General features: G+C 39.1%; 1 protein-coding gene across 2 annotated transcripts in view; it reads right to left on the bottom strand.

The window, feature by feature from the left end:
* Nucleotides 1-12,101, bottom strand: part of LOC146457645 (protein adenylyltransferase SelO, mitochondrial-like) — a 52,200-nt gene that overhangs the window by 34,860 nt on the left and 5,239 nt on the right. For both annotated transcript variants that reach the window (XM_085091602.1, XM_085091603.1), the window contains exons 2-12: nucleotides 11,448-11,586; nucleotides 11,279-11,312; nucleotides 10,625-10,736; nucleotides 9,925-10,048; nucleotides 8,821-8,936; nucleotides 6,865-6,968; nucleotides 5,180-5,303; nucleotides 3,953-4,001; nucleotides 3,846-3,880; nucleotides 3,030-3,140; nucleotides 678-764 (exon numbers count right to left, since the gene is read on the bottom strand). In XM_085091602.1, the coding sequence (XP_084947728.1) occupies nucleotides 678-764; nucleotides 3,030-3,140; nucleotides 3,846-3,880; nucleotides 3,953-4,001; nucleotides 5,180-5,303; nucleotides 6,865-6,968; nucleotides 8,821-8,936; nucleotides 9,925-10,048; nucleotides 10,625-10,736; nucleotides 11,279-11,312; nucleotides 11,448-11,586 (1,035 nt within the window). The remainder of the gene's footprint in view (nucleotides 1-677; nucleotides 765-3,029; nucleotides 3,141-3,845; nucleotides 3,881-3,952; nucleotides 4,002-5,179; nucleotides 5,304-6,864; nucleotides 6,969-8,820; nucleotides 8,937-9,924; nucleotides 10,049-10,624; nucleotides 10,737-11,278; nucleotides 11,313-11,447; nucleotides 11,587-12,101) is intronic.

Genomic DNA, 12,101 nt, shown 5'->3' with positions numbered 1-12,101 from the left:
TTTCTCTGTAACGAAGATGTGACCATTTGAACAGGATTTGATCTGTTTTGTAAGAAAGTTTGGAATGTTACTGTGATTATTAAAATGTTCCATGCAAATTGTTTTGGTGGGTGGTTTGGCGTGAACACTAACTGAAACCATCAAGAACATTCACTTACTAGCTTTAAATTGCAAAGCCAGGGAAAATAACAGCAACACAAAGATTTCACGACAGCTAAAATTTTTGGAGACAATTAGTTACATCACTTCGCTACAGATCACAATTAAACTATCTGCGCGCTCAGCTCTCCATCCTTAATGGTAAGAAAAAAGTCTTTGCTGTTTCAAATCCACAGTTAATTAAAGGCAATGGTTATGAAACCTGACAAAACGTCTTTGTTATATGTTTTTGTTTGCCTTTTTGGCCTTGACCCTGCACATACAACAACAGAATTCGGAATGTGTTGGAGCAACTGACCAATCGAACCGTTTTTTGTTAAGGCATTCAACTGTGGTGTGAACGTTAAAACAAAGGATTGTGCAGGGTCGCGGCCCTTCCAACATAAATTGCAGCACCATTGTTTTCATGGCAAGGTTTCCTTACCAGTCCCTAGATTAACTATGGCAAATCATAGAAGCAAATGTGACAACAAATCGTGGATTGGGATAATTTGCTATAAGATTCTTTACAAACAAACCTCCATTCTACAACAGATGAACAAGTGGTTATGAGTCCTTGCAGTGAAACACACTGGGACACCAAGTACTCTACGACATCTTCATCTCTGAGAAACGAACGCAAAATATGAATTGAAAGGCTGACACGAAAAGGACTGGCAATGAAATATAAATAACTATAAAACGACACTTTTCAGTTTGTAACACCTCATTCCCTCATTATTGTCAGTTAGTAATTTACATATTGTAGTTACCATATCAGTATTTAAAGTTAATTAACACCTATCACTCACTAGGATGTATGAGCGCAGTTTTGAAAATCATGTATTATTCAGTAACTGACAAAGGCATACTCGGAAAAACACCCGAGTGACCTTCCGATTTATAGTTCAGATGTTCTACCACTGAGCTACAGGAGACTCGTGGGAGCTAAGCCCATTAAACTAGGTTCATGGGACAAACATCCTGCATACTGCTAGGATTGGAATGTCAATGAGTGGCATATGCGCAATGGAAATGAATATGAAGGAATATGTTAAGCCCGCTGTATAAATGAGAATGATGTATTATTCAGTAAACGACACAGGCATACTCGGAAAATGCTCCTAACAAGAGTCGAATCTAAGACCTTCGATTACTGTGAGGGCAGTTTTATTGACCATATTTTGTAACTGACGATAGCCTGCGAGCAGACGATCTTGTTAGTTTCGCGAGTTACGTGCGTTTCTCGAAAGTTCATTTGAAAGCTAACGTTAACAACTTTACAAGATGGAAAAACGCATGGGGTTAGTTTGCACGAAAAATTACCACCGATCGAAAAGAAAAAGGTTTGAAAAATATCAATAAATACACTTGTCGGGTGATTTGAGAAACGGAGCCCTTGTTTCCCCGTTCATCCTGGTTCGCCGAGCTGGCCGGCCTAAAACTCGCGCGAAACAAACTAGAGCGCGTGCTCGCAGGTTTAACTGACGATGGAAACATGTCTTATAAAGTGAAAAGTGTAGTTATTTAATATGTGCATTTTCTTAACATGAAGTACCACTTAGGAAGATGGAGCCAGGCAATGAGTTGCGGCAGTAAATTTACACTTACTTTGCCCTCAGTTTTGACTTAGACTTTCATTTAGCATAAGCTTAAAATTAGCTTTCACTGAAAATTTTTAAACAAGCCGAGTCGAAAACCTCGGTTAATTTTTAATCGGGAATTAGCTTCAATTAGCCTTCCTCGCAGATGCTCATTTGGCTCGTCAAGCAATTTTTATTGCGTGACGAGCCAAACGAGCGTCCGTGAGAGAGACTAACGTTTAATCGACTTTCGAACAACCGGGCCCAGATGAACAGAAGACCGGACATCACTGTGAGATGAACGTGAATGAAAGAGCGTCATGAAGGTAAAACACTTAACAATTATTGGACGAGCTTGAGCAAAATATCGTGATTTGTTAGTGGCGAGCAGATCAATTATTTGCCTCAGTCTTCGGCTTAGGCAAATAATGATTGATCTGCGAGACACTGACAAATCACGATATTTTGCGATAACCGAGTTAGACTATGAGTAGTCCCCCATTTTTCCTCAGGGATAGTAGGGTGAGCGAAACGCGAGCGCGCGTGAAAATCACCCCACGCGAGAAAAGGCGACACGCGGCGGGGAGAGAGAAGCGTGTCGCCTTTTCTCGCGTGGGGTGATTTTCACGCGCACTCGCGTTTCGCTCGTCCTACTATCCTAAAGGCGACACGCGGCTCGTCCTACTATCCTAAAGGCGACACGCGGCGGGGAGAGAGAAGCGTGTCGCCTTTTCTCGCGTGGGGTGATTTTCACGCGCACTCGCGTTTCGCTCGTCCTACTATCCCTGAGGAAAAATGGGGGACTACTCGTAGTCTATAACCGAGTTCAATAATTGTTTTATCATTCGATCACCGAGTTTGTTTTTCATAATTATTTTCTCTCTGATAGTTCAGGGAAGCGATCTGCCATTTTCACACAAGAGCGTGGTTTCAATTACGCATGAGCAGAATATCATTTGCAGCAAAACACAGTTGGCAGTATTGCGCATGAGCAGACCATTATTTGTAGGCGATTATTTGCAGGTCACGTGGTTTGCTCTCGGCCAATGAAAAGGAAGAAAAACATGCATCGAATGATAAAATAATTTATTTGTCAGTTGGGGAAACGAGTAAGGTTCAAGTTACAAAAAAGTTCAAAGTATGGTAACACCCTTTTCAGAAAAACTGAAGTTGTGATAAAGGAAAAACGGAATGGGGAGAGTTTATGGAGAAATGACGCATAGACGCAGTTATCTTACAGTTAGAAACTGCATCTTACGAAAAGAAATTGTTGTTGATCCCAAGAGGAAGTTGACAAGAATATCATACCTTTCAGTTGTTGGACAATTTGTTGGTGTCACTCTACTAAGACATCTAAAAGTGTTTGTAAAATCTGCTCCGGTTTCTTCCATGGTGTCAAAAAGACTGCTGATCAGGTTTCTGAAAAGACAATTTACTGTTAACACTAGCTATAGGCTTCTCCCTCTCCTCCTACCACAAATAACCTTTAGATTTCATGTAACACATCAACACCAGGAACAGTGTTCAATCTGATTTTCACACACCGAGAGTTGAAAAACCGAGGCGACTTCGAGGTGTTTGAAAATTGGATGTAACCGCTATCTCGAGTGTTTGATAGAGCTTTTCAAATTCTTGGAGAAATTTACTGTAGCGATTTCTTTCCTTTTTGTTTTCTTCACGAATTGTCAATGAGTTTGAGAGGAAATGTTTCTACTTTACTAGAAATCACGATATTTCGGGCACGGAGTAACACAGAGGATAGGACACCTTGGAGAGCTAACCATAGAAAGAAAGACTGAAGGAAAAAGTGGCCGTGAACGACCAAAGAGCTATTTGGAAGCAGATATTTGAGATTGATAAGGGCAACTGAAAAAACAGAAGAGAATCTGGTTCACTAGGAGAGAAAACTGTCAACGCAAAACAAATTTCTTAGGGGGAAGACTGTGTCAGATTACAACCGGACCAACTTCAAACGATTTTGCTAAGGGCTAAAGAAACCACTTAAAAGAAAATGGTGATTTTGCAAGACCGTTACCAAGTTGCCTTAACAGATCACAAGCTTGTTCTCCTTACCGGTAGGTAAGGTTTTTCCTTTTCTGTTAAAATAAATTAACTTTCACATACTTATCTGTGGACAGCTCTTTCTTCACCAGACCAAGCTGAAATGACAAAAAAGGACAACATTAATTGATGTCAGCTGTGGCTGACTGGAATACACTAACAGGACTTACTTTTAACCTCATCTTTTGAGTGAAACACCTTTCCAACTCAGCATCGAATCTGAAATAAAATCAGAAAATCTACTTTCACACAGATTCAACTTTAAATCAAGTCGCCAACCTCTTTGTGAAACTGTCATCAGTTATTTCCCAGGAAAACGTCAACTTTTTTGCTTTTTTTAACCAAAATAACCGGTTTTGCTTCTTCAACTTATTTGAACCTGCTGAATATCTACTATGAGGTAATCTAAAGCCAGGCATTACCTCCGTGTGTTACGCTGCGACCACGATCGTGCACCAATATACGTACGCCGAGCGATTTGGAAACCCACGCCGAAGACCTTCAACGTAACCTTTTTTACCTGTGCGCTTTGCTTCAACAACTTCAACTAATCACACGTGTTAATACTAAAGAGAAAGATCCTCGCAGACCTTTTAATAATTTACAGATTCTCCAAAGTTAAGATATATCCTAAGTATGGGTTTCTCAGCATATACCGTACGTAATCAACCCACGCGGGACTTGGGAGGCCTTCGTAACTCTGGCCCCAGGAATATATCAAATTTGCTAAACTGAGTTGACCGATAATTCCTTGCTTTGTGACGCCCTCATAAGTGTTTAATAGCCGACATGACAAGAACAATGTTTCACAAACTTCTTCAAAACAATGTTAACTTCAACCTTAATTTCGTAAGTTTGGATCCCCTCCAAACGAAACTCCCTGGTTCTGCCCCTGTAGCTGCATGGTCTAGATATTAACAACTTTCAGTAAAGAAAGTGCAAGTCATTTGAATCAATAAGCCCAGTTTACTTCACCGACGTTTGCTCGTGAAAATGATTCTAAACCGTATCAGAAAAGACCGGCGAACACTTGAACGTGATTTATGATTTTACTCAGTCTATGGTTAGTGTTGCTTGAAACAAAAAATGAGGCAACGCTTACAATTGCTCTACTAAATCTTTTTCAAGTTTTTTTTTTTTTACTATTTATGTACCACATATATTAACCACTAAATGCCGAGTGTTTGGACTGCACTTAAGAACAAACTCAAAAATTTGATGATGTGTTCAATTTTCCATTTACATCTCGAAAATATTTATTGCAAGTTAATCCCTCAACCTATTACTCAAGCGGAGTACGTGAAGTTCCCGAGAATCCGCACAATCGGATAATCAAACTTTGTGCTACCCGAATCACCACATGGCCTCATTGACAGTGTTACGCTTAGTATACTTACAGTTCTTCTACAGCAGAACTTGATTGTTGCAGAGGCAAGGCATCTTGTATGGCCTCGGCTAGTTTGAGCAAATTCCATTTTAACAGCTCTGGCTGGTTCTTGAACGAGTTCCTTCTTCTGGCATCTACATGACGAACAACACAGGGATGTGAGTCAGATAATTTGTATTAAAGGGTGCTTACCATTTACATGGAAAACCCTGAAATTCCAGTTGGAAAATCAAATGGTACGCATCATTCCATTTGGAGTACTTCTGAAAGTATGGGCTTCTGATCAAAGTGATGCATTTTTATTGCTCCTTTTGGGATTTACAGCTGATGTTCATACATTTTGCATGTTATCCATCTTCTGTTGAGACAAGCTAAATCATTTCGTATTTATGCCGAAAATTTCCATGATCCTGGTGTTTTGCGTAAATGGTAAGCACTCCAATTCACAGTTCAAACCCCCTTGAGCATGAAAGAAAGAAATAATAATAATAATAATAATAATCTTTTATTAGGAAGCTTTCGGTCACTTAACGTGGTTTTCAGAAAGGTCCTATAAAGATTAAATATACGAAAGGTTAAACTGAAATACAATATATAAGAGAAAATTGACAAAACAGCAATTCAAACTAGAAGCTGAAACTACAAAGATATCATCGATGGGGTTAAAAACTTCAAATTGATAAAAAAATGATCAAACCAAAGAAGCTAAAACTACAAAAATTCTTTCCGATACGGTTAATTAAAAGATCTGGCAAACATGTTTCGCTTAAAGGTAGCAATATTCGGCGCATTTCTGGTCTCTCTCTCTCTAATTCATTCCAGTCTTTTAGAGAGTGATGGCAAACTCTCTGCTTTCCCCCAATTTCTGGTAACACGGGGTAGTCTGAGCATGTCTTTGTTCCTTGTATTATAATAATTGTTATGAATGTCACTATTTGTTAGTAAATTCATAGAGTGGTCCATCAAAGAAGCACTTGACTGGCCGAGAAAAATTGTTTAGGTACGTTGGTTCAGTGTTTAATGCATCGAGTTTTCCACTGGATTGTGGTTTTGTAGAACCTATTTCAGGTGAGGACACTTTGAGCGACGAAAAACCAAAACCAATGCAATTACCCTGACCAATCACAACAGATGTGAACAGTGCAATGAACCAATCAGAACTCAAAGCAAATACATGTAACAGACGTCAGGCGAGGGAAAACGCGTGCAAGCAAAGCGTGATAACTAGCCGTGATTGGCTTTGGTATTTAAAATTCTTATTGGTTGAAAAAGTGGCGTGAGTTTTGTCAACCAATCACAGAGCTCAGTAAAACAAACCACATCATGCGCACGATTACTTTCAAGACTCAATTGAAAACGCGCTCTACAACTAAATGACGGACCTTCTTATACGTATACGCTAATGTTTAGTGTATATCGGTAAAAACTCTTTATATTGACTCCCTGGCTTATGCTTACGTCGCTGAACTACTAGAAACAACGAAAGCCTGGCGACAATTAAACAGGAAAGGAAATTTTTTTTTGAAAGATTATAATTTTTTGTCTTTCACACACTAGTTTCACATACTACCATTAAAACGAAACTGCTTCCTTTTCAACTCTGACACTTACATATCTCAAAAGATCCGTTCATTAAGCATGTAGTTTCTATATAGACCACATACAATACAACGATGTTTACGAACTTCCACTCACCGGATGCCTGACTAAGATAATTAGGATCATAATAATCCAAAAATCCGTATGGACCATAGTCGATAGTGAGTCCAATAATGCTCATGTTATCTGTATTAAGCACCCTGCAGTCAGGAAACAAGAGAAAGCCTGAGAAATGTGAAACAACATTTGAGATTTGGACAAACATCCCACCACAGCAAACTTATCAGTTGTTGCAGTTTAATTTTTTAGGCACCTGTTTTACAAAAATACATACCTCTTACTAATCGAGTTCGGGGTCCGTGCTGTAAGTTACAGACCGGGTATTTTCCCGTTAATTTATGGCCCAAGCGCCAAGCGCGCGGGCCATTAATGAACGGGGAAAACAATGAGGATTCGTAACTTACAATACAGACCGAGAAAACAAGGTTAGTAAGATATTTATTAGGGAACTTAAGCACAGACGTTTTCAGCCACGGATGGCAACCGGAAATTGAATTTTTCCCTTTTTGGAGCGTTTTGACGACGTCACGTTTGTAACGTCAAGCCACAGTCACCAACAAGAGCTTTTCCTGTCCGTGGTAAAGAGTAGAATCACGCCAAAAAGGGAAAATTCGACTTCCGGTTGCTGTCCCTGGTTCACGAATGTCTGTGCTTAAGGTCAGCTCCCTATGATTTCTCTGTGGTTAATCGGCAACTCGGGAAAGGAACTTGTTGAAGTCAAGGGAAACAATCAAATTTAGCGTGTGACCAATCACACCGCCAGTACTAACTGAGATAATATAATAGAGTAAGTTTTAACACGGGGGAATCAGGGAGTTGATCAGAGTCGACCATTCTGGGATTCCAGCAGTCATTTTAATTATCTCATACCTCTATTCAAGAAGACATGGTTAAGATGCCTTGAAATGTTTTGTTTGTCTGGAGTTCATTTGAACTTGTAAAATCTTTAAGGTTGCATTTGATTGACCGTATTCCGGAATAAAAATAAGCGAAATAGCTGTTAGACTTGAGAAGACAGTTCTGTAAACTTTCGCTGATACACGATTATTTAAGAGCCATTGTGTACTCCAGTAACCCAAAAAACCTGTTATGAACCCGGGGTTCTTGTCATCAATTGCATGTACAGTTAACTCTCGTTATAGCGGACACCCTCGGGACTTCGTTTAATGTCCGTAATAGCGGGGTGTTGGGATCAACAGAGGTGGTGACCTGGGGCTTGAGATTCCACGTATTTATGAGTTACGTGGCGACCCAAAATATCTTGTAAGACTTCAAAAGCTTATCAACAGTAGTGAATCTGCTAAGCAGTCATTGAGAATGGAGGATGAGGGCTTGGTCTCTCCTAAAGAGTCTTGAAGGAAAAGGCATGAGCTGAAGTAAAAACGCAGCGTCTGTTGTACAGCCACTAAAGAGATTGGTGCGAAAATAAACATTCCAGAAATCTTTTGAAGTGTGTTTTGACAAATTACGAACATCAGACTGCAGTTTATGTTACATGCGAAGTTCATGGTGTCCGCTTTATCGAGAGTCAAAACAATAGAATTGTTATTTGTACCACGAAAGTGTCCGTAATTCCGTAATAGTGAGAGTCCGTAAAAGCGGAAGTCAGTTTCAGTCAAACCCCTCTAGCTTTCGCTGGGGATCTGGATTTTGGCCCTAATAGCGGGGTGTCCGCAAGGCGAGGGTACTTTGTATAAGACAGACCGTTTTGTCATTTTTCATATTACCTCATGTTTGACAGAATTATTTGTGTTTTAGTAAGAATTTAGGGTGAGGGACACCTTGTGATGTCTACCATACAGTTCATGCATCTCATTAATGTGCATTTCTGGACATATCTCGTTCCATGATGAGAATTAAGGGAATTTTAAGACAAACTGGGTAAGAGACAGTACCTTAGGGAGAGAAGAATGGGGAGGGAAAGGCGGTGGAGGCATTGACACCAGGAAAATTTATACTAGCAACTAAACATTCTTTAATGTTCTTCCTTACCCATGGCAGAAGCCAACACATTGCCAATCAGCGACAAGCCGCGCTGTTAATAAAACCAACTCCTCATAAAAGGCAAGGTAGCATTCTTCAGGACTTTGATATTCTCTGGCAGAAATCTATTTTAAAAATAGAACTCAAATTAAATAACTACTCAGCCTCACAGCTGCGGGTGAAGTTATGCACCCTACCTCCATTTTAGTCCTGAGCCTGCTCAAACTCAACATTAAATGTTCTCAATGGGCACATTGAACATTTTACAACTCTCCGATCCTTTATCTCAGAACTGTAAGAAAGTGTATGTAAAGCAGTTTTCTTTAGGAATTAAGCTTAATTGCCCTTTGGGGGAGTAGGGATGGCACAGTAATGAGAGAACTCGCCTCCCATCAATGTGGCTTGAGTTCAAATTCCTGGACACGGCGTCACATGTGGGTTGAGTTTGTTGTTGGTTCTCGTCCTTGCTCTGAGAAGTTTTTCTCGGGTACTCCGGTTTTCCCAGGCTCTCCTCAAAAACAACACTTCTAAATTCCAATACAATCTGGAAAGTGTCCCCAATAGTGCTCTGCACTAAATACATTCACACTAAATAAGGTGATTTATTTATTTTTTTTATAAACTGTCTTCCCATTCCGAATTTTGGTTTCTTGTTTTATAATCGTTTACTTCATTGTTATTAGATGGCAAATGAATAGCATTTACATTCAAAGCCTCAAGGATTCTCCATGAAAGGATATGTGTGAGATTGCTTAAGTTTAACTGGGTCCCAAGCCAGCACAAGTGAAGTGTAAAGCTTGGCAAAAAGATGGAATGTGCAGTTCTATAAAATATTCATACTCCCCCTATGGAAGGTTTTTTTTGTTTTGCACCCCCCCCCCCCTCCCCTACCCGCCAGAAATTCCAGTTTAGGTTCATATTTTGCTTTAAAAATTTTGGCTTCTAAGACCCCCTCCCCCTAGAAATTTCCAAGGACCTTCCAAGGGGGGGGGAGGGGTATGGTTTTTTTTCTGGAACTGCACAACCATATGCATAGGTAGTATTAACTCTTTTAAACAATGAGCCTGATGAATGTAACCCGTAACTTATTAGTTACATGATGTAGATACATACTTGTGGAAAGAAGTTTTTGATTGTGTAGTTAAGAAGCTGATGAAGTATATCCACTCGACCAGCACTTGGACCTTGATAACCAGTCAAGGGATCAGCTGTCTTAAAAATCTCAAATGAACCAAACCTAAAAAGAAATTTGAAAATTAACACAATTTTATTTGAGAACTGAAGTCTTGTTATCTCAAAGGCAAGAATTGAAAAAACAAAGGCATAGACTAAGTCTTAATTTTAAAATGGCCCTGCAATAAGATAATTAATAGCCAAGAAAAACAGGATTGGACTTGACATAGAGAAAGATTTGAGATAACTGTAAATGGTTTAAACCCAGGAGTCGTATCATCATCTGGGTGAGTGTAGTCTGAAGAAGCACTGTTTGAGATGACATTGAGTGACATTTCATTAACCTGAGCAGAGCTCATCATCAGAGAAGTTTTTGACTGTTGTGATGGCCTCTGCTCAGGTTAATGAAATATTAGTTCATGTCACCTCAAGCAATGAATTCTTCTCACTGGGATTACACTCACCTGGATGTTCATCAATTACCTACAGGATTAATTATTAAAATTCTACAACTGGACTCAAAAATCTACAAGACACTTATCTACAGATTCCAGTTTTGAATTTTTACCATGTGAAAAAAAAAAACAAAACACTATATGTATGTATGGCAAAAAAAGATATTTTAAACTACCAACTATACCGAAGAAAAGTTGGAGCGATTCTCAACACCAAAGATGCTCTTTCCTTGTCAGTTTTTCCTGCATAATCCTTGTCCCTGTCAACCATGGTGTCTGACATTACACAACAACCAGCTGAAATTAATTAGCCACAAATTAATGTTAATTCAGGTAAATAAGACCGTAAAGTTTCAAGGTAATCAATTTCACACTGGAAGGAAATAAGATACTTTATTATACCTCTCAATTAAACCTAGTACTTGCGAGTTGTATTTCACTGTATGGCCCACTAAATTTGAAAGTTTCCTTTCCCGCACACCTGATTAACCTCAGAGATATAATAAATATCTTACTAACCTTGTTTTCTCAGTCTGTACTGAAAGTCACATATCCTCATTTTTTCCTGTTGATTTATGGCCTGTGTGCTTCGCACTTGGGCCAGTAATCAACGGGAAAAAACTTGTTCTTTAACTTACAACTTAATTGGACCTCAACTCGGTTAGTAAGAGGTATACATGTATTCACAAAAAAGGAACCATTACGTACCCCTGTATCAAATCATTACATATACAAGAGAGAGTTTAAACATGACATTTTGGTTATGATTTAGAACATTGTAAATTGCAGCAACTGTAATAGACTATTACATTATAATAATAGGTAACTATTATAGTTACCTCTTGTAGTTGGTATTCCCAGATGATACATAGCCTGTCAAGAAACCACAAAACAATACACAATCAACAATAATGCTCCAGAAATTATTCCATTCTTCGTACATTTCTGTTCTCGAATTGTAATGGCTAATATAGCATGTTTGTTAGAGTACATCAAATCTTCACACACCTCACTGCATAGCAATTCGCGAATAGAGGACCTCAAGACTTTGCGTCCATCCCTGTGATTGGAGAATGGAGTCAAGCCAGCTCCTTTCAGCTGGATCTCCCAACGCTCACCTTTGCTATTTAACACTTCACCAAGATACCTGTGGGAAAGATGGTTTGACAAACTGAACTTACACAATAGTTGTCTTTATCTATCAGTGTTGCCCATTCCAGAGTTGAAATGGAGACTAGGGACACGTTTTTAGATTGTTATTTAACCAGAAATTGGAGTCCATTGCAAGAAAGATCACATTAAAATCCATCAGTCAGTTTACCAAGGTTGAGGTTGACTGTCATTAGATTGCAATCAGGAAGAAGGCCTTCAAAATTGGAAAAATTAGAGACTTTGTATGGATTTGGGGGATGCCATCTCAGAATTAGAAACATTTTTATGGAATTTGCTGGGTGACCTTTGTCAGGTCACAGCCTGGTTACTACAAGATGAAAAATAATCAAACTTGGTAAACTTACCAGTAGTAAATTTTTATGTGATCTTTCTGCTGATGGGGTTCATTTCTTCATACGATGCAATTTGCAGACTGGCTTTTCATGAGGAATTATTCAAATATACAATTTACAAGTCAGGGGTAAGATTGGCTGAAAAGTGATACAGGCT

The sequence above is a fragment of the Pavona decussata genome, unplaced genomic scaffold (assembly GCF_977016875.1).
Source record: "Pavona decussata unplaced genomic scaffold, jaPavDecu1.1 SCAFFOLD_238, whole genome shotgun sequence".
NCBI lineage: Eukaryota > Metazoa > Cnidaria > Anthozoa > Scleractinia > Agariciidae > Pavona > Pavona decussata.
This window is presented reverse-complemented; position numbering and strand designations above follow the sequence as displayed.